Raw genomic sequence first — 27,733 nt, 5'->3', positions numbered from 1 at the left:
ACCCACAAACCCCAAAGGAAAAACAGGCTGCCTATGTATGACTCTCAATCAGCAACAACAATCTACAGCTGTTCCTGATTGAGAGCCATACACGGCCAAAACAAACTAAACCACCAACATAGAAAATGAACATAGAACGCCCACCCTAGTCACACCCTGGCCTAACCAAAAATAGAGGAAAAACTCTCTCTATGGCCAGGGCGTTACACGTAGAGTCTACGTTACCTTACGGAACTGTCGTGTGTCGTTTTGTTATTTTTTGTTTAAGTGTTCACTTTACTTTAATAAAAAGAAGATGAGCACTCAACACGCTGCTCTTTGGTCCAATCCTTCCGACAGATGTGACATAACGTGATTCTACTAGACTACATCCAGGCTTCATATTGAACTTCAATCGTCTCCAGTCAGTGGCAGCAGCTACTCTTCCTGGGGTCTGGATATATGCATTTATGGTTTGATCAGAATCGCAGTCATAATCATTGGCCTGTACAGAGAATTAAGTCAAAACCACAAGTCCAATCCCCATCTCCATCCATGGCTTAGGAAAGGGCTGATTTAGCAAGCTAGCCAGTGCAGGACATCAACACAAACAAACCAGAAACAGACACGTTTTTCTGACAATGATGACATTTTGCATAGGATGTGATTTGATTGGTGTGAAGCCAAATCCAAACTGTCCTCCCGTGGGGGGAGTTTGGCTGCGCCAGGACAACACAATGTTGAGCTCATCTCAACGCTGATTGGCTAATTATTTCATCATTTTTATATCGGGAGGCCAAACGGTTGATGGCATCAACCAATCAAACGCTACAGTGGCAAGGTGTTATGTTATTTAGTACCAGACAGCATCAGAGACATGGCTACACACACTGAGACAGAGGGGGCGCTGTTTCCCTCGCTAGGAGGATTTCACTGGTGAGATTCAGCCACTTCAGAATTGACGGAAAAGTATGAAAACACAGGTCAAATATTTTGTGAAGCCTGTCTTCTCTTGGTATACATAAATACACGCCACTGATGCTACAAACGGTTCATAAGTACTTTAGGGACTAAGATAATTGTTTAAAGGTCAGTAATAAACAGTTTACAAAACACATTGGTTGAAATTGTGAAATGGACTGTGTGCTTCTGTCGCCCATCGCATGGACGTCTTACAGTCCGGCTTTTTTACTATAATGACACTTGACTTTACAATTCCAGACTCACCCATGGCGACAAACAGGACCCCAGCCAGCACCTGGAAGAGCAGTGAAGACCCGATGAGGACCAGGACGGTGACGTAGTACCTGTAATGACGTATAATCTCTTAGAAGTATCCTGCCTGGTGGCCAAAACCAGACGACTACAATGGAAATACAGTGAGTCAGAAAACTCTATTGTTACAATTATTTTACACACAAATATCCACTTGTGTTTTAAATGATCAAATCAAATAAAATGTGATCGGAATACCTGAAGTCTGGCCCCTGCTCCAGGACGGCCTTCAGCTGGGCAGCGTTGGCCATCAGCAGGGCCACGTCTAACATGCTCTCAGCCACCGTCTTCTTAGTGGCATAGTGGTTCAGATTCAGACTGGTGTTACCACCCTGAGACAGAGAGAGAGAGAGTATTAACCAGGAGTATTAACCATGAGTATTAATCATGAGTATTAACCATGAGTATTAACCAGGAGTATTAACCATGAGTATTATCCATGAGTATTAACCAGTATTAACCATGAGTATTAGCCATGAGTATTAACCATGAGTATTAGCCGGGAGTATTAACCATGAGTATTAGCCATGAGTATTAACCATGAGTATTAACCATGAGTATTAACCATGAGTGTTAGCCATGGGCATTAACCAGTATTAACCATGAGTATTACCCATGAGTATTACCCATGAGTATTAGCCATGGGTATTAGCCATGGGTATTAGCCATGAGTATTATCCATGAGTATTATCCATGAGCATTAACCAGTATTAGCCATGAGTATTAGCCATGAGTATTAGCCATGAGTATTAGCCATGAGTATTATCCATGAGCATTAACCAGTATTAACCATGAGTATTAACCATGAGTTTTAACCATGAGTGTTAGCCATGGGCATTAACCAGTATTAACCATGAGTATTACCCATGAGTATTACCCATGAGTATTAGCCATGGGTATTAGCCATGGGTATTAGCCATGAGTATTATCCATGAGTATTATCCATGAGCATTAACCAGTATTAGCCATGAGTATTAGCCATGAGTATTAGCCATGAGTATTAGCCATGAGTATTATCCATGAGCATTAACCAGTATTAACCATGAGTATTACCCATGAGTATTACCCATGAGTATTAGCCATGGGTATGAGCCATGGGTATTAGCCATGAGTATTAGCCATGAGTATTAGCCATGAGTATTAGCCATGAGTATTAGCCATGAGTATTATCCATGAGCATTAACCAGTATTAACCATGAGTATTAGCCATGAGTATTACCCATGAGTATTAGCCATGGGCATTAGCCATGAGTATTAGCCATGGTATTAGCCATGAGTATTAGCCATGAGTATTAGCCATGAGTATTAGCCATGAGTATTAGCCATGAGTATTATCCATGAGCATTAACCAGTATTAACCATGAGTATTAACCATGAGTTTTAACCATGAGTGTTAGCCATGGGCATTAACCAGTATTAACCATGAGTATTACCCATGAGTATTACCCATGAGTATTAGCCATGAGCATTAACCAGTATTAGCCATGAGTATTAGCCATGAGTATTAGCCATGAGTATTAGCCATGAGTATTAGCCATGAGCATTAACCAGTATTAACCATGAGTATTAGCCATGAGTATTAGCCATGGGTATTAGCCATGCGTATTAGCCATGAGTATTAGCCATGAGTATTAGCCATGAGTATTATCCATGAGTATTAACCAGTATTAACCATGAGTATTCCCCATGAGTATTAGCCATGAGCATGAACCAGTATTAACCATGAGTATTAGCCATGAGTATTATCCACAAGTCTCTCACCGTTGCCGCTTGCTATAGACCTCCCTCTGCCCCCAGCTGTGCCCTGGACACCATATGTGAATTGATTGCCCCCCATCTATTTTCAGAGCTCGTGCTGCTAGGTAACCTAAACTGGGACATGCTTAACACCCCAGCCATCCTACAATCTAAGCTTGATGCCCTCAATCTCACACAAATGATCAATGAACCTACCAGGTACAACCCCAAATCCGTAAACACGGGCACTCTCATAGATATCATCCTAACTAACTCGCCCTCCAAATACACCTCTGCTGTTTTCAATCAAGATCTCAGCGATCACTGCCTCATTTCCTGCATCCGTAATGGGTCAGCGGTCAAACGACCACCCCTCATCACTGTCAAACGCTCCCTAAAAAACACTTCAGCGAGCAGGCCTTTCTAATCGACCTGGAAGGCAGGGGAGAAAATCTGATATCAACTTTGGAGGGGACAATTACATGAAATTTTCTCAAGAGCAATTCCTGAGGGGGACACCAAAAGTAGTGCTGTAACACATAGCCTACATTGTAATATGGTAAATGTATATTGAGGAACCAAAGAAATAAGGTGTTTGCCGTACTCCTAACTACCGGTACCCAAAACTACACAACTAATCACAACAGCAATACCATTGCCTTTAACAAATCTTAGTTCAGTCACCAGTTTAAGTTGAGAGTGGGGATATCCATGGCATTTTCCAATTATGTTCCTATTTTACAAGTCCAAAAAATTGAGAACCTTTCATAATGTTGCCAAACAAAGACTCAACAAACTTACCTGAGACTCCCTGTCTCTGCCAGTCTGTCCCTGCATATCTGTCCCCAACTCTGCTGTCTGTGTGCCATCTGTTGCCTGCTCTGCCTAATGACATCATTGTGAAACATTTCCATTAGAATTTCATTTCTTTCTTATGAACATTTTATCAACTAGTCTTTGAGATATTAGGCTACTAGGGTTCTTACTTTGCGTTTTGGTGTACTGAAAAATACTCTGATGTCCGTCTTTTATTTTTCAGCCATTTTCCTACCTGGCTGGCTACACACACACAAAGTGTGTAGGTTATTTACAGTAGGAGATGGGCTTCTATCATCTTATCTTTTATCATTCTATTTGGGCTTCGATCTAAAAGGTAGCTAGCAAATGTGAAACGGATTAAAATGACAAGAGTTGACAGCTGTATGAGTTCAAAATTTACGCAACATATGCTGCAACCTTTTGTAATTTTAATAGTGTGTTTCATATTGGCTGGCTTCCAACAATAGCTGAATTTGCAAAGCTAGCGAGCACCAATTCAGTTTCAGTGGTGTTTGCTATAATCTTTGCTACCCGGGTTAAATAAAGGTGAAATAAAATAAATAAATAAAAGTTCCCTTGCGACAATTTAGCTTTTGCAACGAGACCATGAAATATATTTAAGACAATGGTAGAAGAGAGTGTAGTTCTGTTCAGTTTGGACTCCAGTTTATCGCTAACCTTATCACAGGGACTTTGAAGCACTAACTTACATCATCTGCATGCTGATCTTGGAATAAATTGACGATAGCAAAGATTCCATCTTTGACGAGGCCACATAAATGGAATAGGTACTAGCTAGCTTAATAGTTAATATTTGCGCGCTAGCTCTGCATATTCAGCTAGTGTGTGTGCGCGATTGACTGGATTAACCTCACGTCAGTTACGTTCATTGAGTGCCATTCAGACAGTGGATACGACCCCTCTGTTACCTTGCCAACTAAGGAACTGGCAGTGGATCAAACCATTGTGAGGCAAAGGGTGGGGGGGGTTGCAATCTTTTGAAACTTAAAAACACGCTATTAAGTGTCTATAATCAGCACAATTGCTTTCATTGCGTATTATTAATATTATTTAAATTACATAGTTATGTTTCAGTGATATATTGGGGGGGACAAATCATATTTTTCCCAGGATGGGGGGGTCGTGTCCCCCCCCGTCCCCCCCGGGATTTCCGCCCCTGCTGGAAGGATATTGACCTCATCCCGTCAGTAGAGGATGCCTGGTTATTCTTTAAAAGTGCCTTCCTCACCATCTTAAATAAGCATGCCCCATTCAAAAAAAATTAGAACCAGGAACAGATATAGCTCTTGGTTCTCTCCAGACCTGACTGCCCTTGACCAGCACAAAAACATCCTGTGGCGTTCTGTATTAGAATCGAATAGCCCCCATGATCTGCAACTTTTCAGGGAAGTTAGGAACAAATATACACAGGCAGTTAGGAAAGTTAAGGCTTGCTTTTTCAAGCAGAAATTTGCATCCTGTAGCACAAACTCAAAAATGTTCTGGGACACTGTAAAGTCCATGGAGAATAAGACCACCTCCTCCCAGCTGCCCACTGCACTGAGGCTAGGTAACACTTTCACCACCGATAAATGCACGATAATTGAGAATTTCAATAAGCATCTTTCTACGGCTGGCCATGCTTTCCACCTGGCTACCCTTACCCCGGTCAACAGCCCTCCACCCTCCACAGCAACTCGCCCAAGCCTCCCCATTTCTCCTTCACCCAAATCCAGATAGCTGATGTCCTGAATGAGATGCAAAATATGGACCCCTACAAATCAGTCGGGCTAGACAATCTGGACCCTTTCTTTCTAAAATTATCTGCCGAAATTGTTCCAACCCCTATTACTAGCCTGTTCAACCTCTCTTTCGTATCGTCTGAGATTCCCATAGATTGGAAAGCTGCCGCGGACATCCCCCTCTACAAAGGGGGAGACACTCTAGACCCAAACTGCTACAGACCTATATCTATCCTACTCTGCCTTTCTAAGGTCTTCGAAAGCCAAGTTAACAAACAGATTACTGACCATTTTGAATCCCACCTTACCTTCTCCGCTATGCAATCTGGTTCCCGAGCTGGCCATGGGTGCACCTCAGCCACGCACAAGGTCCTAAATTATATCATAACCGCCATTGAAAAGAGACATTACTGTGCAGCCGTATTCATCGACCTGGCCAAGGCTTTCGACTCTGTCAATCACCACATTCTTATCAGCAGACTCAGCAGCCTTGGTTTCTCAAATGATTGCCTCGCCTGGTTCACCAACTTCTTCTCCGATAGAGTTCAGTGTGCCAAATCTGAGGGCCTGTTGTCCGGGCCTCTGACAGTCTTTATTGGGGTGCCACAGGGTTCAATTCTCGGGCCGACTCTCTCCTCTGTATACATCAATGATGTCGCTCATGCTGCTGGTGATTCTCTGATCCACCTCTACGCAGACGACACCATTCTGTATACTTCTGGCCCCTCTTTGGACACTGTGTTAACTAACCTCCAGACGACCTTCAATGCCATACAACTCTCCTTCCGTGGCCTCCAACTGCTCTTAAACACAAGTAAAACTAAATGCATGCTCTTCAACCGATCGCTGTCCGCACCTGCCTGGCCGTCCAGCATCACTACTCTGGACGGTTCTGACTACAACTACAAATACCTAGGTGTCTGGTTAGACTGTAAACTCTCTTTCCAGACTCACATTAAGCATCTCCAATCCAAAATTAAATATAGAATCGGCTTCTTATTTCGCAACAAAGCATCCTTCACTCATGCTGCCAAACATACCCTCGTAAAACTGACCATCCTACCGATCCTTGACTTCGGTGATGTCATTTACAAAATAGCCTCCAACACTCTACTCAACAAATTGGATGCAGTCTATCACAGTGCCATCCGTTTTGTCACCAAAGCCCCATATACCACCCACCACTGCGACCTGTACGCTCTCGTTGGCTGACCCTCGCTTCATACTCGTCGCCAAACCCACTGGCTCCAGGTCATCTACAAGTCTCTGCTAGGTAAAGCCCCGCCTTATCTCAGCTCACTGGTCACCATAGCAGCACCCACCCGTAGCACACGCTCCAGCAGGTATATCTCACTGGTCACCCCCAAAGCCAATTCATCCTTTGCCGCCTTTCCTCCAGTTCTCTGCTGCCAATGACTGAAACGAACTGCGAAAATCACTGAAGCTGCTCTGACAGCTTTAAGCACCAGCTGTCAGAGCAGCTCACAGATCACTGCACCTGTACATAGCCCATCTGTATATAGCCCATCCAACTACCTCATCCCCATACTGTATTTATTTATTTATCTTGCTCCTTTGCACCCCAGTATCTCTACTTGCACATTCATCTTCTGCACAACTACCATTCCAGTGTTGAATTGCTATATTGTAATTACTTCGCCACCATAGCCTATTTATTGCCTTACCTCCCTTATCCTACCTCATTTGCACTCACTGTATATAGACTTTTTCTACCGCATCATTGATTGTATGTTGTTTTACTCCATGTGTAACTCTGTGTTGTTGTATGTGTCGAACTGCTTTGCTTTATCTTGGCCAGGTCGCAGTTGTAAATGAGAACTTGTTCTCAACTTGCCTACCTGGTTAAATAAAGGTGAAATTAATAAATACAAATGTGGTATTGTGTGTAGATGGGTGAATGTTTTTTAAATTCAGGCTGAAACACAACAACATGTGTAATAAGTCAAGGGGTATGAATCCTTTCTGAAGGCTCTGTGTGTGTTAGAGTGTGTACATCATGGTGTACGTGCTGTGTGTGTGTATTAGAGTGTGTACATCGTGGTGTACGTGCTGTGTGTGTGTATTCGAGTGTGTACGTTGTGGTGTTGTGTGTGTGTGTGTTAGAGTGTGTACATCGTGGGCTCCCGAGTTGCACAGCGGTCTAAGGCACTGCATCTCAGTACTAGAGGCGTCACTACAGACCCTGGTTGGATTCCAGGCTGTATCACAACTGGCCGTGTTTGGGAGTCCCATAGGGCGGTGCACAATTGGCCCAGCGTCATCCGGGTTTGGACGGGGTAGGCCGTCACTGTAAATAAGAATTTGTTCTTAACTGACTTGCCTATTAAAATAAATAAAATGTGTGTGTGTGTGTGTGTGTGTGTGTGTGTGTGTACATCATGTTTGTTTGCTCTGTGGCTCAGGGTAGATCAGATGGCTGTAACCTGATCCCAGCTGCAGTAGACTAGTAGACCAGTAGACCAGTAGACTCTACCAGACCAGACCAGTAGACTCTACCAGACCAGACCAGTAGACTCTACCAGACCAGACCAGTAGACTCTACCAGACCAGACCAGTAGACTCTACCAGACCAGACCAGTAGACTCTACCAGACCAGACCAGTAGACTCTACCAGACCAGACCAATAGACTCTACCAGACCAGACCAGTAGACTCTACCAGACCAGACCAATAGACTCTACCAGACCAGACCAGTAGACTCTACCAGACCAGACCAGTAGACTCTACCAGACCAGACCAGACCAGACCAGACCAGTAGACTCTACCAGACCAGACCAGCACTATACCTCATCGGGTCTAGTTCACCCACACAGAGTGTGTGTGTGTGTGTGTGTGTGTGTGTGTGTACAGCAGGCCACCTAGCTTCCACAAAGCAGCTGTTTCAGTAGTGTGTTGACATAGTAGAAGAGAGACCAAGCTGCTACCTTATCCACTAATGTTGCTATGGAGTAGAAGTACAGGGAAGGAGAGACAATTCAGTACTAGTTATCAACACCAGGGGGAGCTATGCATCAACAAACTGCTATGCTGACTGGTTTCTTAGACTGCTTTACCTGTAGTACCAGTAAATGACCAGTAGAGGGCAGCACTGACCATGACTGCAGATCTGATTTATGATGATTGATTGTGTTTGAGATATTAAACAAACCACTTGAAATTGTAATGGGTACTTATCTGGTAGTTGAAACAATAGTTTTTATAGATGTTACTGTAAATTGCTTGCATATCTAATTTAATGGACTATTTCCATTTAGTCAAACTGCATTGAGCCAACTTTTCTGTTTGAGAAGTAAAGTTTGTGTATGCATGTGCGTGTGTGTGTGTGTGTGTGTTGCACGCCCGTTCCTGCGTGCGTTCGCGCACGTGTGTGTGTGTGTGTTTCCGCTATGTTGACCATGAGAGGATCAGCTGTAGTAGTTATTACTCCTCTAATAACAAAAAGAGAAGAATACAAACAATGACATCCTCTAACCATCAGGATACTGTTGTTCCCCTCATAGCAACGATTTCACAATAAACATCTCCACCAGGAAATGATACGGATGGCTACTGAGCGCCTGATTCCAGACCTGTTGGTGCTGTTTAGATAGTGCATGAGGCAGAGATCATCTACTAGATTAGGGGGGGGGGGGGGGGGGGGGGGCAGAACTGCGAGAATCGACTGCAAGAAGCCCAAACAGATATAATATTTGACTAAAACTCCATCATTTCAAACCTGCTTAAGTTTGTTAACGTTCTCATGCCTCTTTATTATGTGTGGGAATACTTGATGAGAGATTTCCAAAATTAAAATCACTTGGATCTGATTTCTTTCATGTTTTTACAGTCTTTTATTAACAATGAAAATTCAAAAATAAAAATGTGACAACTTATTTTTTTGCTAAGAAAAGGGGGGCAAATAAACCCCTTTTCCCCCCCTGGGTCACCAGCTGGGGAACCCTGTCCTATGGTCACTTGGAAAGATGGAGAAAACAGACATGGGACCAGCTAACTTTGTATCTTTGTACGCGTGTCGAGGAAAAAGATGTCAAAATATGCACTGTATATAGCTAGTCATAGTAGACAGTTGTAGCTAGTAATAAAGTTGTCCTGCTGAGGGGAGGGTTTAGGGTGTTACACTGTACAGTAATAAAGTTGTCCTGCTGAGGGGAGGGTTTAGGGGGTTACACTGTACAGTAATAAAGTTGTCCTGCTGAGGGGAGGGTTTAGGGCGTTACACTGTACAGTAATAAAGTTGTCCTGCTGAGGGGAGGGTTTAGGGCGTTACACTGTACAGTAATAAAGTTGTCCTGCTGAGGGGAGGGTTTAGGGTGTTACACTGTACAGTAATAAAGTTGTCCTGCTGAGGGGAGGGTTTAGGGTGTTACACTGTACAGTAATAAAGTTGTCCTGCTGAGGGGAGGGGAGGGTTTAGGGTGTTACACTGTACAGTAATAAAGTTGTCCTGCTGAGGGGAGGGTTTAGGGTGTTACACTGTACAGTAATAAAGTTGTCCTGCTGAGGGGAGGGTTTAGGGTGTTACACTGTACAGTAATAAAGTTGTCCTGCTGAGGGGAGGGTTTAGGGTGTTACACTGTACAGTAATAAAGTTGTCCTGCTGAGGGGAGGGGAGGGTTTAGGGCGTTACACTGTACAGTAATAAAGTTGTCCTGCTGAGGGGGGGGTTTAGGGTGTTACACTGTACAGTAATAAAGTTGTCCTGCTGAGGGGAGGGAGGGTTTAGGGTGTTACACTGTACAGTAATAAAGTTGTCCTGCTGAGGGGAGGGTTTAGGGTGTTACACTGTACAGTAATAAAGTTGTCCTGCTGAGGGGAGGGTTTAGGGTGTTACACTGTACAGTAATAAAGTTGTCCTGCTGAGGGGAGGGTTTAGGGGCGTTACACTGTACAGTAATAAAGTTGTCCTGCTGAGGGGAGGGTTTAGGGTGTTACACTGTACAGTAATAAAGTTGTCCTGCTGAGGGGAGGGTTTAGGGTGTTACACTGTACAGTAATAAAGTTGTCCTGCTGAGGGGAGGGTTTAGGGTGTTACACTGTACAGTAATAAAGTTGTCCTGCTGAGGGGAGGGGAGGGTTTAGGGCGTTACACTGTACAGTAATAAAGTTGTCCTGCTGAGGGGAGGGTTTAGGGGCGTTACACTGTACAGTAATAAAGTTGTCCTGCTGAGGGGAGGGTTTAGGGTGTTACACTGTACAGTAATAAAGTTGTCCTGCTGAGGGGAGGGTTTAGGGGCGTTACACTGTACAGTAATAAAGTTGTCCTGCTGAGGGGAGGGTTTAGGGCGTTACACTGTACAGTAATAAAGTTGTCCTGCTGAGGGGAGGGTTTAGGGTGTTACACTGTACAGTAATAAAGTTGTCCTGCTGAGGGGAGGGTTAGGGTGTTGCACTGTACAGTAATAAAGTTGTCCTGCTGAGGGGAGGGTTAGGGTGTTACACTGTACAGTAATAAAGTTGTCCTGCTGAGGGGAGGGGAGGGTTTAGGGTGTTACACTGTACAGTAATAAAGTTGTCCTGCTGAGGGGAGGGTTTAGGGTGTTACACTGTACAGTAATAAAGTTGTCCTGCTGAGGGGAGGGTTTAGGGTGTTACACTGTACAGTAATAAAGTTGTCCTGCTGAGGGGAGGGTTTAGGGTGTTACACTGTACAGTAATAAAGTTGTCCTGCTGAGGGGAGGGTTTAGGGTGTTACACTGTACAGTAATAAAGTTGTCCTGCTGAGGGGAGGGTTTAGGGTGTTACACTGTACAGTATAAAGTTGTCCTGCTGAGGGGAGGGTTTAGGGCGTTACACTGTACAGTAATAAAGTTGTCCTGCTGAGGGGAGGGTTTAGGGTGTTACACTGTACAGTAATAAAGTTGTCCTGCTGAGGGGAGGGTTTAGGGGCGTTACACTGTACAGTAATAAAGTTGTCCTGCTGAGGGGAGGGTTTAGGGCGTTACACTGTACAGTAATAAAGTTGTCCTGCTGAGGGGAGGGTTTAGGGCGTTACACTGTACAGTGGTGCATTGTTGGTGTTCTTTCAAAGTTCTCTTCCATCCCTGGAAATCATGAACATAGTCCTCAAACTGGAGCCACTTTATATCAAATGGTTCCCCTCTTCTACTGGGAGGAAAGGGAATGGTTCCCCTCTTCTACTGGGGAGGAAATGGAATGGTTCCCCTCTTCTACTGGGGAGGAAATGGAATGGTTATAAATAAACAGTCATATTAATAAAGTTTCCTGTTAATACGGGGGATGTTGTTGTTGTTTGGGCTGTGTTTTAAAGGTGTACTGCTTGGTAGTGTTGCTATTCCTGCTATGTTCTTTGTCCCGTCTTTGATCTTTTGGAACAATGTACATAGTCCTCAAACTGTAAATCTGTCATGTCACTGTCATGTCTGTCAGCAAGTCCTTTGTGGCCGATTCCACCCCAGAGTAGGAGGGAAATATTTTTGGTATCTCAAATTGTTCTGGCAGTTCTCACATAGAAACTTCACTGTACGGATGTATGTTTGACATGTTTTGTTTTTTTACATTTGTATCACAAAACATTTTTCAGAACATCATGATGAAAGCGGCCATTTTAGGCTCTTTATGGATCCAGACCTCCTGTAAGAGCCTGTGAACTGTGAACCCAACATGATACAGACAACATCTTGGTGTTATTGTCCTGTTTCTTCAACCTATATCGAGCTTACGGTTTTAAAACATGTATTTTCTGTTATTATTATCTCTGCTGGGAAGGAGCTCTCAGGGTAAGAATTTCACTGTACTGTTTTACACCTGTTGTATCCTGGGCACCTGGCGAATATAAATGTTGAAACTTGGAACTTTCAGATTACTCTTTCTATCAAATGTACTGAAGAGGAAATCAACAAGTTGTAAATCATTTGAATAGTTCTAAACTTTTGTTTTGGTAAGTCAGGTAAATCATTTGAATAGTTCTAAACTTTTGTTTTGGTAAGTCAGGTAAATCATTTGAAGAGTTCTAAACTTTTGTTTTGGTAAGTCAGGTAAATCATTTGAATAGTTCTAAACTTTTGTTTTGGTAAGTCAGGTAAATCATTTGATGAGTTCTAAACTTTTGTTTTGGTAAGTCAGGTAAATCATTTGATGAGTTCTAAACTTTTGTTTTGGTAAGTCAGGTAAATCATTTGATGAGTTCTAAACTTTTGTTTTGGTAAGTCAGGTAAATCATTTGAAGAGATCTAAACTTTTGTTTTGGTAAGTCAGGTAAATCATTTGAAGAGATCTAAACTTTTGTTTTGGTAAGTCAGGTAAATCATTGAAGAAAACATAGTCTTTTACAATAACAAGCTGACCTATATAGAGTGAGGGTGGTATAATGTGTTGTACATCGCTGCACTGCTCGGTTGCTGTTCCTCCTATGTCCTTCCCTGATCTCTTGGAACTGATGTCTGCCTTCCCAGAACTCTAAGTCTTTCATAACACTGACTTCATGTCCCCACGTGCTCAGTGAGGAGGGAGGGAGTATAGGAGAGGAGGCCTGTATATACTGTATACTGGTTCACATCTCCTCTCCTCTGAGACCGCTACAGTCAGACGTTATTTACATTACTTACAGGGAGAGCTGCCAGAATATACACTCATATCTCTTTTTCGCTCCCTCGTTTTCTCAGATTTTCTCCCGTTTTTGGTAACTTCTTACTTACTTATTCTCTCTCTCCCCCTCTCTCTCTCTCTCTCTCTCTCTCTCTCTTCCCTCCCTCTCCCTCTCTTTCTCCCTCTTCCTCTCTTCCCTCCCTCTCTCTTCCCTCCCTCTCTCTTCCCTCCCTCTCTCTCCCTCCCTCTCTCTCCCTCCCTCTCTCTTCCCTCCCTCTCAATAGCTATAAACCCTGAAAGCCCAGACATTATTACATGTATATAAATGTACCTGTGGATACATGTATAAAGGACTGTAGTGTGGATACATATATAAAGGACTGTAGTGTGGATACATATATAAAGGACTGTAGTGTGGATACATATATAAAGGACTGTAGTGTGGAAACATATATAAAGGACTGTAGTGTGGATACATATATAAAGGACTGTAGTGTGGATACATATATAAAGGACTGTAGTGTGGATACATATATAAAGGACTGTAGTGTGGATACATATATAAAGGACTGTAGTGTGGATACATATATAAAGGACTGTAGTGTGGATACATGTATAAAGGACTGTAGTGTGGATACATATATAAAGGACTGTAGTGTGGATACATGTATAAAGGACTGTAGTGTGGATACATATATAAAGGACTGTAGTGTGGATACATGTATAAAGGACTGTAGTGTGGATACATATATAAAGGACTGTAGTGTGGATACATATATAAAGGACTGTAGTGTGGATACATGTATAAAGGACTGTAGTGTGGATACATATATAAAGGACTGTAGTGTGGATACATATATAAAGGACTGTAGTTTTGGTAAAGTCTGGAGTCGTCTTTCCTTGTAAATTCCTTTTGCTTTCCTGAAAGCAGGCTCCTCCACAACCAAGACCAGCCTCACATCTAGTAACCAGACACACACACACACACACACACACACACACACACACACACACACACACACACACACACACACACACACACACACACACACACACACACACACACACACACACACACACACACAGGTCGAGTTATACCGCACACACTGTGGTGCTGTTTCAGTTAACAAGCAGGATTATTTCTCTCTTTTAAATAAACACCACAGGAGAGGTCAGGAATATTCCTCAAAGGGGGCCGTATACCAGCCCACAGGAAGTAAAACATCTCCCCTTACTGCTCATTGGCTGCTCCCCTGGCCAATGGTGAATGGGAACAGGCTAGGAGTGGGTCGGAGTGGCAGATTCTCCCCACAGTTTTTTCTTTCTTTCTTCTGTTTTACTCACTGTGTGTGTTGGCACGACGACAACCTTTATAGTATTATTTATACAGGTATTTTCTATGCGGGGGGAGGGGGGGGCAAGGGAAACATCTGAGACAGGGGAGAGACATTTTTCAGGTTTAATGGATCTATAGCTGTTATATAAGCCTGACTCAGTCCTGTAAGGCTGGTAGGAGGTTAGTTGGATCTATAGCTTTTATATAAGCCTGACTCAGTCCTGTCCTGTAAGGCTGGTAGGAGGTTAGTTGGATCTATAGTTGTTATATAAGCCTGACTCAGTCCTGTCCTGTAAGGCTGGTAGGAGGTTAGTTGGATCTATAGTTGTTATATAAGCCTGACTCAGTCCTGTCCTGTAAGGCTGGTAGGATGTTAGTTGGATCTATAGTTGTTATATAAGCCTGACTCAGTCCTGTCCTGTAAGGCTGGTAGGAGGTTAGTTGGATCTATAGCTGTTATATAAGCCTGACTCAGTCCTGTAAGGCTGGTAGGAGGTTAGTTGGATCTATAGCTGTTATATAAGCCTGACTCAGTCCTGTAAGGCTGGTAGGAGGTTAGTTGGATCTATAGCTGTTATATAAGCCTGACTCAGTCCTGTAAGGCTGGCAGGAGGTTAGTTGGATCTATAGCTGTTATATAAGCCTGACTCAGTCCTGTAAGGCTGGTAGGAGGTTAGTTGCCTAGAGACACGACGGTAGACTCTCATGGTGTCTGAATCCATTGGGGTCTACAGCCATGTCTCAGAGTAAAGGAGGTGAGGGGTGGAGGTGGTAGAGTAGCCTTGAACAAGAGCACTGAAGTTGTGAATGGGATAGGGGTGCCAGGTAGTGATGGGTGGTGTTGGGTGGGTGGAGACTCTACTGGACAGGTGGAAGGTGCTGAGTGACATCTGTCACATTGTTCTCTTGTCTTAAAACTTCCCTCCATCAATCAAAGGAGAGACCAGTTCACACATTCTCCTCCAGCCTGTTTACTGTAGAACCACCTATAGTTTCATCACATAACTAGTCTCCGCTGGAAACACATTTAGCCTCAACTGTCTAAAACTCAGTTCAATCAGTGAATTAGAAAATGACTGCTGACTGACATCTGTAAAAATGTCCTGTTCCCTCAAAGCTAGAATCCTTAGTTGCTACATCCATTTCTGGACTTATAAATGAATTATATGTAACCATTAAACATAACTTATACATTCATGATATTATTTGTTTTACTCTAATGTTTGTAAACAACATAAACAAACACTGTACAGCCTCAAAACATGATTAAAATGATCCATTGATATGATGGTCAGTCCTTACACATAGCTCTGTCTATGAATTAGAGAGTGGGTCCATTTCTCCAGCCCCATCCATTAGCCCCATCCATTAGCCCCATCCATTAGCCCCATCCATTAGCCCCATCCATTGGCCCCATCCATTGGCCCCATCCATTGGCCGCATCCATTGGCCCCATCCATTAGCCTCATCCATTAGCCCCATCCATTAGCCCCATGATTAGCCCCATCCATTAGCCCCATCCATTAGCCCCATCCATTAGCCCCATCCATTAGCCCCATCCATTAGCCCCATCCATTGGCCCCATCCATTGGCCCCATCCATTAGCCCCATCCATTGGCCCCATCCATTAGCCCCATCCATTAGCCCCATCCATTGGCCCCATCCATTGGCCCCATCCATTAGCCCCATCCATTAGCCCCATCCATTAGCCCCATCCATTAGCCCCATCCATTAGCCCCATCCATTAGCCCCATCCATTAGCATCCACAACGCTTTGCTGTTGTTTCAATGAAGGATTGTAGCTTTAACCTCCCTCACCCCTCAAAGTAAAGCCACACATGTTTCCTCCAGACCCCCACCTGTTTACTCATGTCAAACTATCTAATTACAGTTTCACAAGAACAATATGCTAGTCTTTTGTTAGTTACATAGTATAAGGTAGGGGTCAATTAACTCAGTTCAGTCAATTCATGGAAAAATGTCTCTCCCCTGTCTCAGATGTTTCCCTTGCCCCCCCCTCCCCCCCCATAGAAAATACCTGTATAAATAATACTATAAAGGTTGTCGTCGTGCCAACACACACAGTGAGTAAAACAGAAGAAAGAAAGAAAAAACTGTGGGGAGAATCTGCCACTCCGACCCACTCCTAGCCTGTTCCCATTAGCTATCACTATCACTGGGACAACTACACTTTATGTTTCAAACAGGAATTATCTATCACTATCACTGGGACAACTACACTTTATGTTTCAAACAGGAATTATCTATCACTATCCCTGGGAAAAGTACACTTTATGTTTCAAACAGGAATTATCTATCACTATCCCTGGGAAAAGTACACTTTACTAGTGTTCAAAAGCTTCTCCATGAAGAAACAAGTTTCATGCATGACGTGTGCTGACAAATACTGTACCTCTGAAAAATGTAGGCCTCTACAGTATGTGTGGCAGCTTCATCATATCACCATACCTGCCTGACATGACAGGATTTACTGCTACAGGTGCTGGATCTTAATTTGATCAACCTGTTGTTGCAGGGAATGTCCTGCAAAGCAAGAAATGCACACATGTATTGTATTCAAGATTTCCAAAGGCTTCTAAAGTTTATAATTTCCACTTTCAAATTTTAGACTTGATTTATCCTTACAACAAATGTACCAACCCCTACAAAAATGTCAATCAATAATAATCCACACAATCATTTCCTATTGCTGCATGGTTATTTTCCTACTGTGAGAAACTGGTCAAATTCAGATCCTACATTTGTAAGCATTCAGAAAGAAAACAGTATAACTATCAATGTTACCATGCCAAAGACAGATACAAACATAAATACAATGTCCACAGGTTATATTTCACCCCACACCTTAGGGTTCTCAGCCAATCATACCACTGCTTGTTGGGTGTCTTGGCCAATGGAGAGAGGAAAGTGAGGGTAAGAGGGTGAGGATAGGAGAGAGAGGGGAGAAGGAAGAAGTAGAGAGAGGGAGAGAAGGACAGAGAGAGAGGCAGAGGCAGAGAGAGAGAGAGAGAGGCAGAGAGAGGCAGAGAGAGGCAGAGAGAGAGAGAGAGAGGCAGAGAGAGAGAGAGAGAGAGAGAGAGAGAGGCAGAGAGAGAGAGAGAGAGAGAGAGAGAGGCAGAGGCAGAGGCAGAGAGAGAGAGAGGCAGAGGCAGAGAGAGAGAGAGGCAGAGAGAGAGAGAGAGAGAGGCAGAGAGAGGCAGAGAGAGGCAGAGAGAGAAAGAGAGGCAGAGAGAGAGGCAGAGAGAGAGAGAGAGAGAGAGAGAGAGAGAGAGAGAGAGAGAAAGAGAGAGAGAGGCAGAGAGAGAGAGAGAGAGAGAGAGAGAGAGAGAGAGAGAGAGGCAGAGGCAGAGAGAGAGAGAGGCAGAGGCAGAGGCAGAGAGAGAGGCAGAGGCAGAGAGAGAGAGGCAGAGAGAGGCAGAGAGAGGCAGAGAGAGAGAGGCAGAGAGAGAGAGAGAGAGAGAGAGGCAGAGAGAGAGAGAGAGAGAGAGAGAGAGAGAGAGAGAGAGAGGCAGAGAGAGAGAGAGAGAGAGAGAGAGAGAGAGAGAGAGAGGCAGAGGCAGAGAGAGAGAGAGGCAGAGGTAGAGAGAGAGAGAGAGAGAGGCAGAGAGAGGCAGAGAGAGAAAGAGAGGCAGAGAGAGGCAGAGAGAGAGAGAGAGAGAGAGAGAGAGAGAGAGAGAAAGAGAGAGAGAGAGAGAGAGAGAGAGGCAGAGAGAGAGAGAGAGAGAGAGAGAGAGAGAGAGGCAGAGGCAGAGAGAGAGAGGCAGAGAGAGAGAGAGAGAGGCAGAGAGAGGCAGAGAGAGAAAGAGAGGCAGAGAGAGAGAGAGAGGCAGAGAGAGAGAGGCAGAGAGAGAGGCAGAGAGAGAGAGAGAGAGAGAGAGAGAGAGAGAGAGAGAGAGAGAGAGAGAGAGAGAGAGAGAGAGAGAGAGAGAGAGAGAGAGATCTTACATAACCTAGGTACTGTATGCCAGTCCTGAATGAGCTCTTATGTAACCTAGATATATACACAAAAGTATTTGGCTATTTCAGCCACACCCGTTGCTGACAGGTGTATAAAATCGAGCTCACAGCCATGCAATCTCCATAAACAAACATTGGCCATAGCATGGCCTTACTGAAGAGCTCAGTGACCTTCAACATGGCACCGGTATAGGATGCCATCTTTCCAACTAGCCAGTTCGGCAAATTTCTGCCCTGCTAGAGCTTCCCCGGTCAACTGTAAGTGCTGTTATTGTAAAGTGCAAACTTCTAGGAGCAACAACGGCTCAGCCTCGAAATGGTAGGCCACACAAGCTCATAGAATGGGACCATGCTGAAGCGTGTAACGCGCAGAAATTGTCTGTCCTCGGTTGCACCACTCACTACCGAGTTCCAAACTGCCTCTGGAAGCAACGTCAGCACAATAACTATTCGTCAAGAGCTTCATAAAATTGGTTTCTATGGCCGAGCAGCCGAGCAGCCAAGCAGCCGCACACAAGCCTAAAATCATGCGCAATGCCAAGTGTCGGCTGGAATGGTGTTAACCTCGCCACCACTGGACTCTGGAGCAGTGGAAACTAACATTAATATTCCAAGATGGCGTAGCAGTTCAGACGTCCTGTCGTGTCCCGTGTATATATATATATATTTACATATTTTTTTCATCACTTATCTTTTTACATTTTTTTTATTCTAAATACTCAACCTCAAAGCACTCTCCTGCAACCCGCCTCATCAATTTAAAAAAAAAAGAGAAAGTATTATTTACCTCATCTGAATTCCACGACAGAAGCTAGCCAGAGGTTAGCCATTTTCACTGGCTAACGTTGAAGTTCAGCTAGCTACGGTTAGCTGTCATCAGCTATCCATTAGCTCGAAAAGCTATCGCCAGTTTTTGTACAGCGCGACTCAGACCAGAGCATATCGGACCTATTCTCTCTCCTTTCCTCGATTTCTACCGCAGGCTCTGGACATTTACACCTGGATCTTGCAGCTAACTAGCTGCTACCTGAGTGACTATTGGCAACGTCGGTCTCGGAATTAATACACACTATTACGGAGCTAGCTAGCTAGCCAGCTGAAGAGTTCCGTCAGCCACTCGTGGGCTATTCCTGAGCTAGCCAGCTGAAGTGTCTCCTGGGCTACAACTCACCTATCCTGACCCGTTTTACTGCCGATGCGGAGCCCCATTGGGTCTTCACGACTGGATCACCGACGTTATCTGCCCGAGGGAGTTGTCCAACTGGCCCCTCCGTCGCGACGTAACCTGATCGCCCATCTGCGGCCAGCTAATCGTTAGCTGTCTTTTCGGCTGCGATCTGAATAGGTCTGTCGGACACTTTTCTTGGGCCACTATAACTAACTATTTTGCCAACTTGGACAGGTCCCCCCTTCCACACGGAACCCCACTAACCCACAGACGGAAACGCACGAGGCGGCTAAAAACAGACCTCCCTCCCATCTTCCACCAGCTTGCTACCTATGGCCCGGCTAGCTGTCTGAATCTCACTGGACCCTCTGATCACTCGGCTAAGCATGCCTCTCCTTAATGTCAATATGCCTTGTCCATTGCTGTTCTGGTTAGTGTTTATTGGCTTATTTCACTGTAGAGCCTCTAGCCCTGCTCATTATACCTTATCCAACCTCTCAGTTCCTCCACCCACACATGCTATGACATCTTCTGGTTTCAATGATGTTTCTAGAGACAATATCTCTCTCATAATCACTAAATGCCTAGGTTTACCTCCTCTGTACTCACATCCCACCATACCTTTGTCTGTACATTATACCTTGAAGCTATTTTATCGCCCCCAGATACCTGCTCCTTTTTCTCTCTATTCTGGACGTCACAGACGACCAATTCTTATAGCTTTTAGCCGTACCCTCATACTTATTCTTCTCTGCTCCTCTGGGGATGTAGAGGTGAATCCAGGCCCTGCAGTGCCTGGCTCCACACCTACTCCCCAGGCGCTCTCTTTTGATGACTTCTGTAACCGTAATAGCCTTGGTTTCATGCATGTTAACATTAGAAGCCTCCTCCCTAAGTTTGTTTTATTCACTGCTTTAGCACACTCTGCCAACCCGGATGTCCTAGCTGTGTCTGAATCTTGGCTTAGGAAGTCCACCAAAAACTGTGAAATCTTCATCCCTAACTACAACGTTTTCAGACAAGATAGAACGACCAAAGGGGGCGGTGTTGCAATCTACTGCAGAGATAGCTTGCAGAGTTCTGTCCTGCTATCCAGGTCTGTACCCAAACAATTTGAACTTCTACTTTTAAAAATCCACCTCTCCAAAAACAAGTCTCTCACCGTTGCCGCCTGCTATAGACCCCCTCGGCCCCTAGCTGTGCTCTGGACACCATATGTGAACTGATTGCCCCCCATCTATCCTCAGAGCTCGTGCTACTAGGCGACCTAAACTGGGACATGCTTAACACCCCAGCCATTCTACAATCCAAGCTTGATGCCCTCAATCTCACACAAATTATTAATGAACCCACCAGGTACAACCCCAAAGCCGCAAACACTGGCACCCTCATAGATATCATCCTAACCAATGTGCCCTCTAATTACACCTCTGCTGTTTTCAACCAAGATCTCAGCGATCACTGCCTCATTGCCTGCACCCGTAATGGGTCAGCGGTCAAACGACCTCCACTCATCACTGTCAAACGCTCCCTGAAACATTTCAACGAGCAAGCCTTTCTAATCGACCTGGCCCTGGTATCCTGGAAGGATATTGACCTCATCCCGTCAGTAGAGGATGCCTGGTTATTTTTTAAAAATGCCTTCCTCTCCATCTTAAATAAGCATGCCCCTTTCAAGAAATTTAGAACCAGGAACAGATATAGCCCTTGGTTCTCCCCAGACCTGACTGCCCTTAACCAACACAAAAATATCCTGTGGCGTTCTGAATTAGCATCGAACTGCCCCCGCGATATGCAACTTTTTAGGGAAGTTAGAAACCAATACACACAGGCAGTTAGAAACGCCAAGGCTAGCTTTTTCAAACAGAAATTTGCTTCGTGCAACTCCAACTCTAAAAAGTTCTGGGACATTGTAAAGTCCATGGAGAATAAGAACACCTCCTCCCAACTGCCCACTGCACTGAGGATAGGAAACTCTGTCACCACCGATAAGCCCACTATAATTGAGAATTTCAATAAGCATTTTTCTACGGCTGGCCATGCTTTCCACCTAACTACCCCTACTGCATTCAACAGCACTGCACCCCCCACAGCTACTCGCCCAAGCCTCCCCCATTTCTCCTTCTCCCAAATCCATTCAGCTGATGTTCTGAAAGAGCTGCAAAATCTGGACCCCTACAAATCAGCTGGGCTTGACAATCTGGACCCTTTCTTTCTAAAATTATCTGCCGAAATTATTGCAACCCCTATTACTAGCCTGTTCAACCACTCTTTCGTGTCGTCTGAGATTCCCATAGATTGGAAAGCAGCTGCTGTCATCCCCCTCTTCAAAGGAGGTGACACTCTTGACCCAAATTGCTACAGACCTATATCCATCCTACCCTGCCTTTCTAAGGTCTTCGAAAGCCAAGTCAACAAACAGATTACCGACTATTTTGAATCCCACCGCACCCTCTCCGCTATGCAATCTGGTTTCAGAGCTGGTCATGGGTGCACCTCAGCCACGCTCAAGGTCCTAAACGACATCGTAACCGCCATCGATAAGAAACATTACTGTGCTGCCGTATTCATTGACCTGGCCAAAGCTTTTGACTCTGTTAATCACCACATCCTCATCGGCAGACTTAGTAGCCTTGGTTTCTCAAACGATTGCGTCGCCTGGTTCACCAACTACTTCTCTGACAGAGTTCAGTGTGTCAAATCGGAGGGCCTACTGTCTGGACCTCTGGCAGTCTCTATGGGGGTACCACAGGGTTCATTTCTTTTCTCTGTATACATAAATGATGTTGCTCTTGCTGCTGGTGAATCTCTGATCCACCTCTACGCAGACGACACCATTCTGTATACTTCTGGCCCTTCTTTGGACACTGTGTTAACAACCCTCCAGACGAGCTTCAATGCCATTCAACTCTCCTTCCGTGGTCTCCAACTGCTCCTAAACACAAGTAAAACTAAATGCATGCTCTTCAACCGATCGCTGCCTGCACCTGCCCGCCCATCCAGCATAACTTCTCTGGACGGTTCTAACTTAGAATTTGTGGACAACTACAAATACCTAGGTGTCTGGTTAGACTGTAAACTCTCCTTCCAGACTCACATCAATCATCTCCAATCCAAAGTGAAATCTAGAATTGGCTTCCTATTTCGCAACAAAGCATCCTTCACTCATGCTGCCAAACATACCCTCGTAAAACTGACCATCCTACCAATCCTCGACTTCGGCGATGTCATTTACAAAATAGCCTCCAATACCCTACTCAACAAGCTGGATGCAGTCTATCACAGTGCCATCCGTTTTGTCACCAAAGCCCCATATACAACCCACCACTGCGACCTGTATGCTCTCGTTGGCTGGCCTTCACTTCAAAATCGTCGCCAAACACATTGGCTCCAGGTCATCTACAAGACCCTGCTAGGTAAAGTCCCCCCTTATCTCCGCTCACTGGTCACCATAGCAGCACCCACCTGTAGCACGCGCTCCAGCAGGTATATCTCTCTGGTCACCCCTAAAGCCAACTCCTCCTTTGGTCGTCTCTCCTTCCAGTTCTCAGCTGCCAATGACTGGAACGAACTACAAAAATCTCTAAAGCTGGAAACACTTATCTCCCTCACTAGCTTTAAGCACCAGCTGTCAGAGCAGCTCACAGATCTCTGCACCTGTACATAGCCCATCTTTAATTGAGCCCAAACTACTACCTTTTCCCCTACTGTATTTATTTATTTTATTTATTTTGCTCCTTTGCACCATATTATTTATATTTTAACTTTTAACTTTCTTCAAACTACAAATCTACCATTCCAGTGTTTTTCTTGCTATACTTTATTTACTTTGCCACCATGGCATTTTTTTGCCTTTACCTCCATTATCTCACATCATTTGCTCACATTGTATATAGTCTTATTTTTTTTCTACCGCATCATTGATTGTATGTTGTTTTACTCCATGTGTAACTCTGTGTTTTTGTATGTTGTCGAACTGCTTTGCTTTATCTTGGCCAGGTCGCAATTGTAAATGAGAACTTGTTCTCAACTTGCCTACCTAGTTAAATAAAGGTGAAATAAATAAATAAAAATAAAAAACACATTCTCTGGAGTGATGAATCACGCTTCACCATCTGGCAGAATAATGGTCTGGGGATGTTGTTCATGGGTCGGGCTAGGCCCCTTAGCTCCAGTGAAGGGAAATCTTAACACTACAGCATACAATGACATTCTAGATGATTCTGTGCTTCCAACTTTGTGTCAACAGTTTGGGGAAGGCCCTTTCCTGTTTCAGCATGACAAAAGCGAGGTCGTGCATAAAGTGAGGTCCACATACTTTTGGTCATGTAGAGTATGTCAGTCCTGAGTGAGCTCCTTTATAACCTAGATATGTCAGTCCTGAGTGAGCTCCTTTATAACCTAGATATGTCAGTCAGGTGTGAGCTCCTTTATAACCCAGCTATGTCAGTCCTGAGCTCCTTTATAACCCAGATATGTCAGTCCTGAGCTCCTTTATAACCTAGATATGTCAGTCCTGAGATCCTTTATAACCTAGATATGTCAGTCCTGAGATCCTTTATAACCTAGATATGTCAGTCCTGAATGCCACCTCGTGACTGTGGTTGACCGTGTAAAGGGGGACAGAGGCAGACAGGCAGCAGCACCATGCACACACAGGCTGTGTCCCAAATGGCACCCTATTCCCTATGTACTGTAGTGTACTACTGTTGACCGTACAGTATGGGCCATGGTCAAAAGTAGTGCACTACATAGGGGATAGGGTTCCATTTGGGAGGTACAGTGCACGTGTCAGTACTTGTGCTCACACAGTATGAACATATCTTGGAACACTTTACAGATAATGTATACATTTAGCAAATGTACAGACAAACGTGTATACACACACACACACACACACACACACACACACACACACACACACACACACCAGATCACAGGGAAAGAAGTGAAATGACATACCAGTGCAGAGAGAATGTGGGAGAGATGATAATGGAAAATGCAGACAGTTGCACACCAACTGGTGACATGATGATGGAATAACCACAGAGAAACATGAGCTCAATTATGAGTTCCACATATGAGGGTTTGTAACATCTAACACACACACACACACACACACACACACGGCCACTAGCCTTATTTGGCCTGTCTATGGTGCAACAGCTTGTGTTATATTTTTATGTCTGATGTTGTTTTAGTGTTTGTATTGAAACCAGTAGAGATTAGAGTAGATGACTTCAAAGAGGTTGGTCCAGCCGGTCTCATATGACATGACCTCACTGTGCAAACACACACACACACACACACTGAGGCATGTACGTATGTACACACACACACACACAGAGGAAAGGGTAAAGGCCCTGTCCACAGTGTGATCAGCAGGATGGCAGAGAGCCATCTTCAGAGAGCCATCTTCAGAGAGCCATCTTCAGAGAGCCATCTTCAGAGAGCCATCTTCAGAGAGCCATCTTCTCCTGCGCTTCAGAGAATGTTAGGCAGAGTTGTCTGTAACAAGACCTCGCTGTGCCTCTCTGCTTCAGACAGACAGACAGACAGACAGACAGACAGACAGACAGACAGACAGACAGACACCTGTGTCAAGACTTTGTCAGTGTATTAGGTTTGAAACTTAACCCCTTCCCCTCAAATAGTGTTGTTTACAAGAAAACCAGTTCTGTTAGGAAGTCTCCAGTATTTGTCACGTCTGTCGTATGGATTTGACCAAAACGCAGCGGGAATGTGTATATTCATCTTCTTTTATTGAGAAGGAACGTGAACACTGAACAAAATAACAAACACAGACGAAGACAGTCCTGTAAGGCAACACGCTGAACACGGAACAACTACCCACCAAAACAGAGACAAAAACCCCTTAAATATGGCCTCCAATTAAAAGCAACGAAGAACAGCTGCTTCTAATTGAAGGCCAAACCAAAAACCCTGAACATAGAAATAGACTAAATAGACACAGACATAGAAATATACTAACATGGTACATTGCCCCAAAAAAAACGAAACACACTAAACAAACACTCCCTGCCACGCCCTGACCAAACTACAATAACAAACTAAGGCTTGGGTGTCGTACTGGCGAGGAATCAAATGCAGGAAGCAGCGATACAGGGTAGTGGCTTTAATGAGCACAATCGCTAAAACACAAGCCACGCCAAACAGCGATCAGAGCGCACACAAAACAAAGTGCCCCAAACACAGGGGACAAAACACTGTTGGCGCAAACACACGCACTAATGCAAAATACAAAATCAGCCTGTCACCAAACACAGCATACAGAGAAACAATCCCACACAAAGAGCAGGCGGGTCAACTAGCTAATATAGCCCCGCTAATCAACCCAACTAAGGACAGGTGCAAACAATAACAGAAAGGGGAAAACAAAAAGGAATCAGTGGCAGCTAGTAGGCCGGTGACGGCGACCGCCGAGCGCCACCCGAGCAGGAGGGGGCGCCACCTTCGGTGGGAGTCGTGACACAAACAACCCCTTTTACTGGTCAGGACGTGACAGTACCCCCCCCAAAGGTGCAGACTCCGGATGCACCTCAAACAAAAAACACAAAAATAAACCCCAAAACAAAAATAATCCCAAACTAAAGGGAGGGAAGGGAGGGTGGCCACCATCACCGACCGTTCTTGTGCTACCCCCCCCCCCCCCTCCCCAATCCTCCTACTACGGAGGTGGCTCAGGCTCTGGCTTAGGTCCATAAACTAGCCTGCCCACCCCCCTTGAAAGCACATGCCTGTATACCCCTACAGAAGTCTCTGGGCTGAGGCGCGTCGCTGGAGACCTCGGGCTGGAAGGCGACTCTGGCTGCGCCGGTTCCGGACTGGAGGGCGACTCTGGCTGCGCCGGTTCCGGACTGGAGGGCGACTCTGGCTGCGCCGGTTCCGGACTGGAGGGCGACTCTGGCTGCGCCGGTTCCGGACTGGAGGGCGACTCTGGCTGCGCCGGTTCCGGACTGGAGGGCCGTCTCTGTCGGTTCCGGACTGTGGGCCGTCTCTGGCGGTTCCGGACTGTGGGCCGTCTCTGGCGGTTCCGGACTGTGGGCCGTCTCTGGCGGTTCCGGACTGTGGGCCGTCTCTGTCGGTTCCGGACTGTGGGCCGTCTCTGTCGGTTCCGGACTGTGGGCCGTCTCTGTCGGTTCCGGACTGTGGGCCGTCTCTGTCGGTTCCGGACTGTTGGCCGTCTCTGTCGGTTCCGGACTGTACAGGCGCACTAAAGGCCTAGTGCGTGGGGCTGGCTTTGGAGGCGCCATACTAGGGACATTCACCTCAAGGCTAGTGCGAGGGGCAGGAACTGGACGTACTGGACTGGGCTGACGTACTACAGGCCTGGTGCGTGGGGCTGGCTTTGGAGGCGCCAGACTGGTAACACGCACCTCAAGGCTAGTGCGAGGAGCAGGAACAGGGTAAACCGGACCCTGAAGACGTATTGGAGGCCTGGAGCGTACAGCCTGCACAACCCTTCCTGGCTGAGTGGTCAATATAGCCTGGCCACGCTGAGGAGCTTCCATCGATCGCACCGGCCTTTGAATGCTTCTTCGCAATACAGTGCGCATTTCCGCATAACTCGGTGCCTTCTTCATTCGTCGCTCCCCATAATAAATACGGGGAGTTGGCTCAGGTCTCCATCCTGACTCTGCCCAACTCCCCGTGTGCCCCCACCAAAACTTTTTTTGGGGATGCCTCTCGGTCTTCCTTAAATCCTCCATAGCCCTGGATATACTCATCCTCATCTCCTCCCATGTCCATCCTTCTTCACAGTGCTCCTTACCCCACTGCTTGGTCCTTTGTTGGTGGGTAGTTCTGTCACGTCCGTCGTATGGATTAGACCAAAACGCAGCGGGAATGTGTATATTCATCTTCTTTTATTGAGAAGGAACGTGAACACTGAACAAAATAACAAACACAGACGAAGACAGTCCTGTAAGGCAACACGCTGAACACGGAACAACTACCCACCAAAACAGAGACAAAAACCCCTTAAATATGGCCTCCAATTAAAAGCAATGAAGAACAGCTGCTTCTAATTGAAGGCCAAACCAAACACCCTGAACATAGAAATAGACTAAATAGACACAGACATAGAAATATATTAACATAGTACATTGCCCAA

At 45.1% G+C, this 27,733-nt stretch overlaps 1 protein-coding gene across 1 annotated transcript in view; it reads right to left on the bottom strand.

Annotated features, from left to right (window-relative positions):
• Positions 1-1,206: 1,206 nt before the first annotated feature.
• The window catches only part of ninj2 (ninjurin 2), a gene marked incomplete at its 3' end in the record, with an annotated part of 60,321 nt that continues 33,794 nt past the window's right edge, over positions 1,207-27,733 (bottom strand). The window contains 2 exon segments of the mRNA XM_029747199.1: positions 1,207-1,286; positions 1,453-1,586. Of these exon segments, the coding sequence (XP_029603059.1) occupies positions 1,207-1,286; positions 1,453-1,586 (214 nt within the window).

This window comes from Salmo trutta, unplaced genomic scaffold, assembly GCF_901001165.1.
Source record: "Salmo trutta unplaced genomic scaffold, fSalTru1.1, whole genome shotgun sequence".
Taxonomy (NCBI): domain Eukaryota; kingdom Metazoa; phylum Chordata; class Actinopteri; order Salmoniformes; family Salmonidae; genus Salmo; species Salmo trutta.
This window is presented reverse-complemented; position numbering and strand designations above follow the sequence as displayed.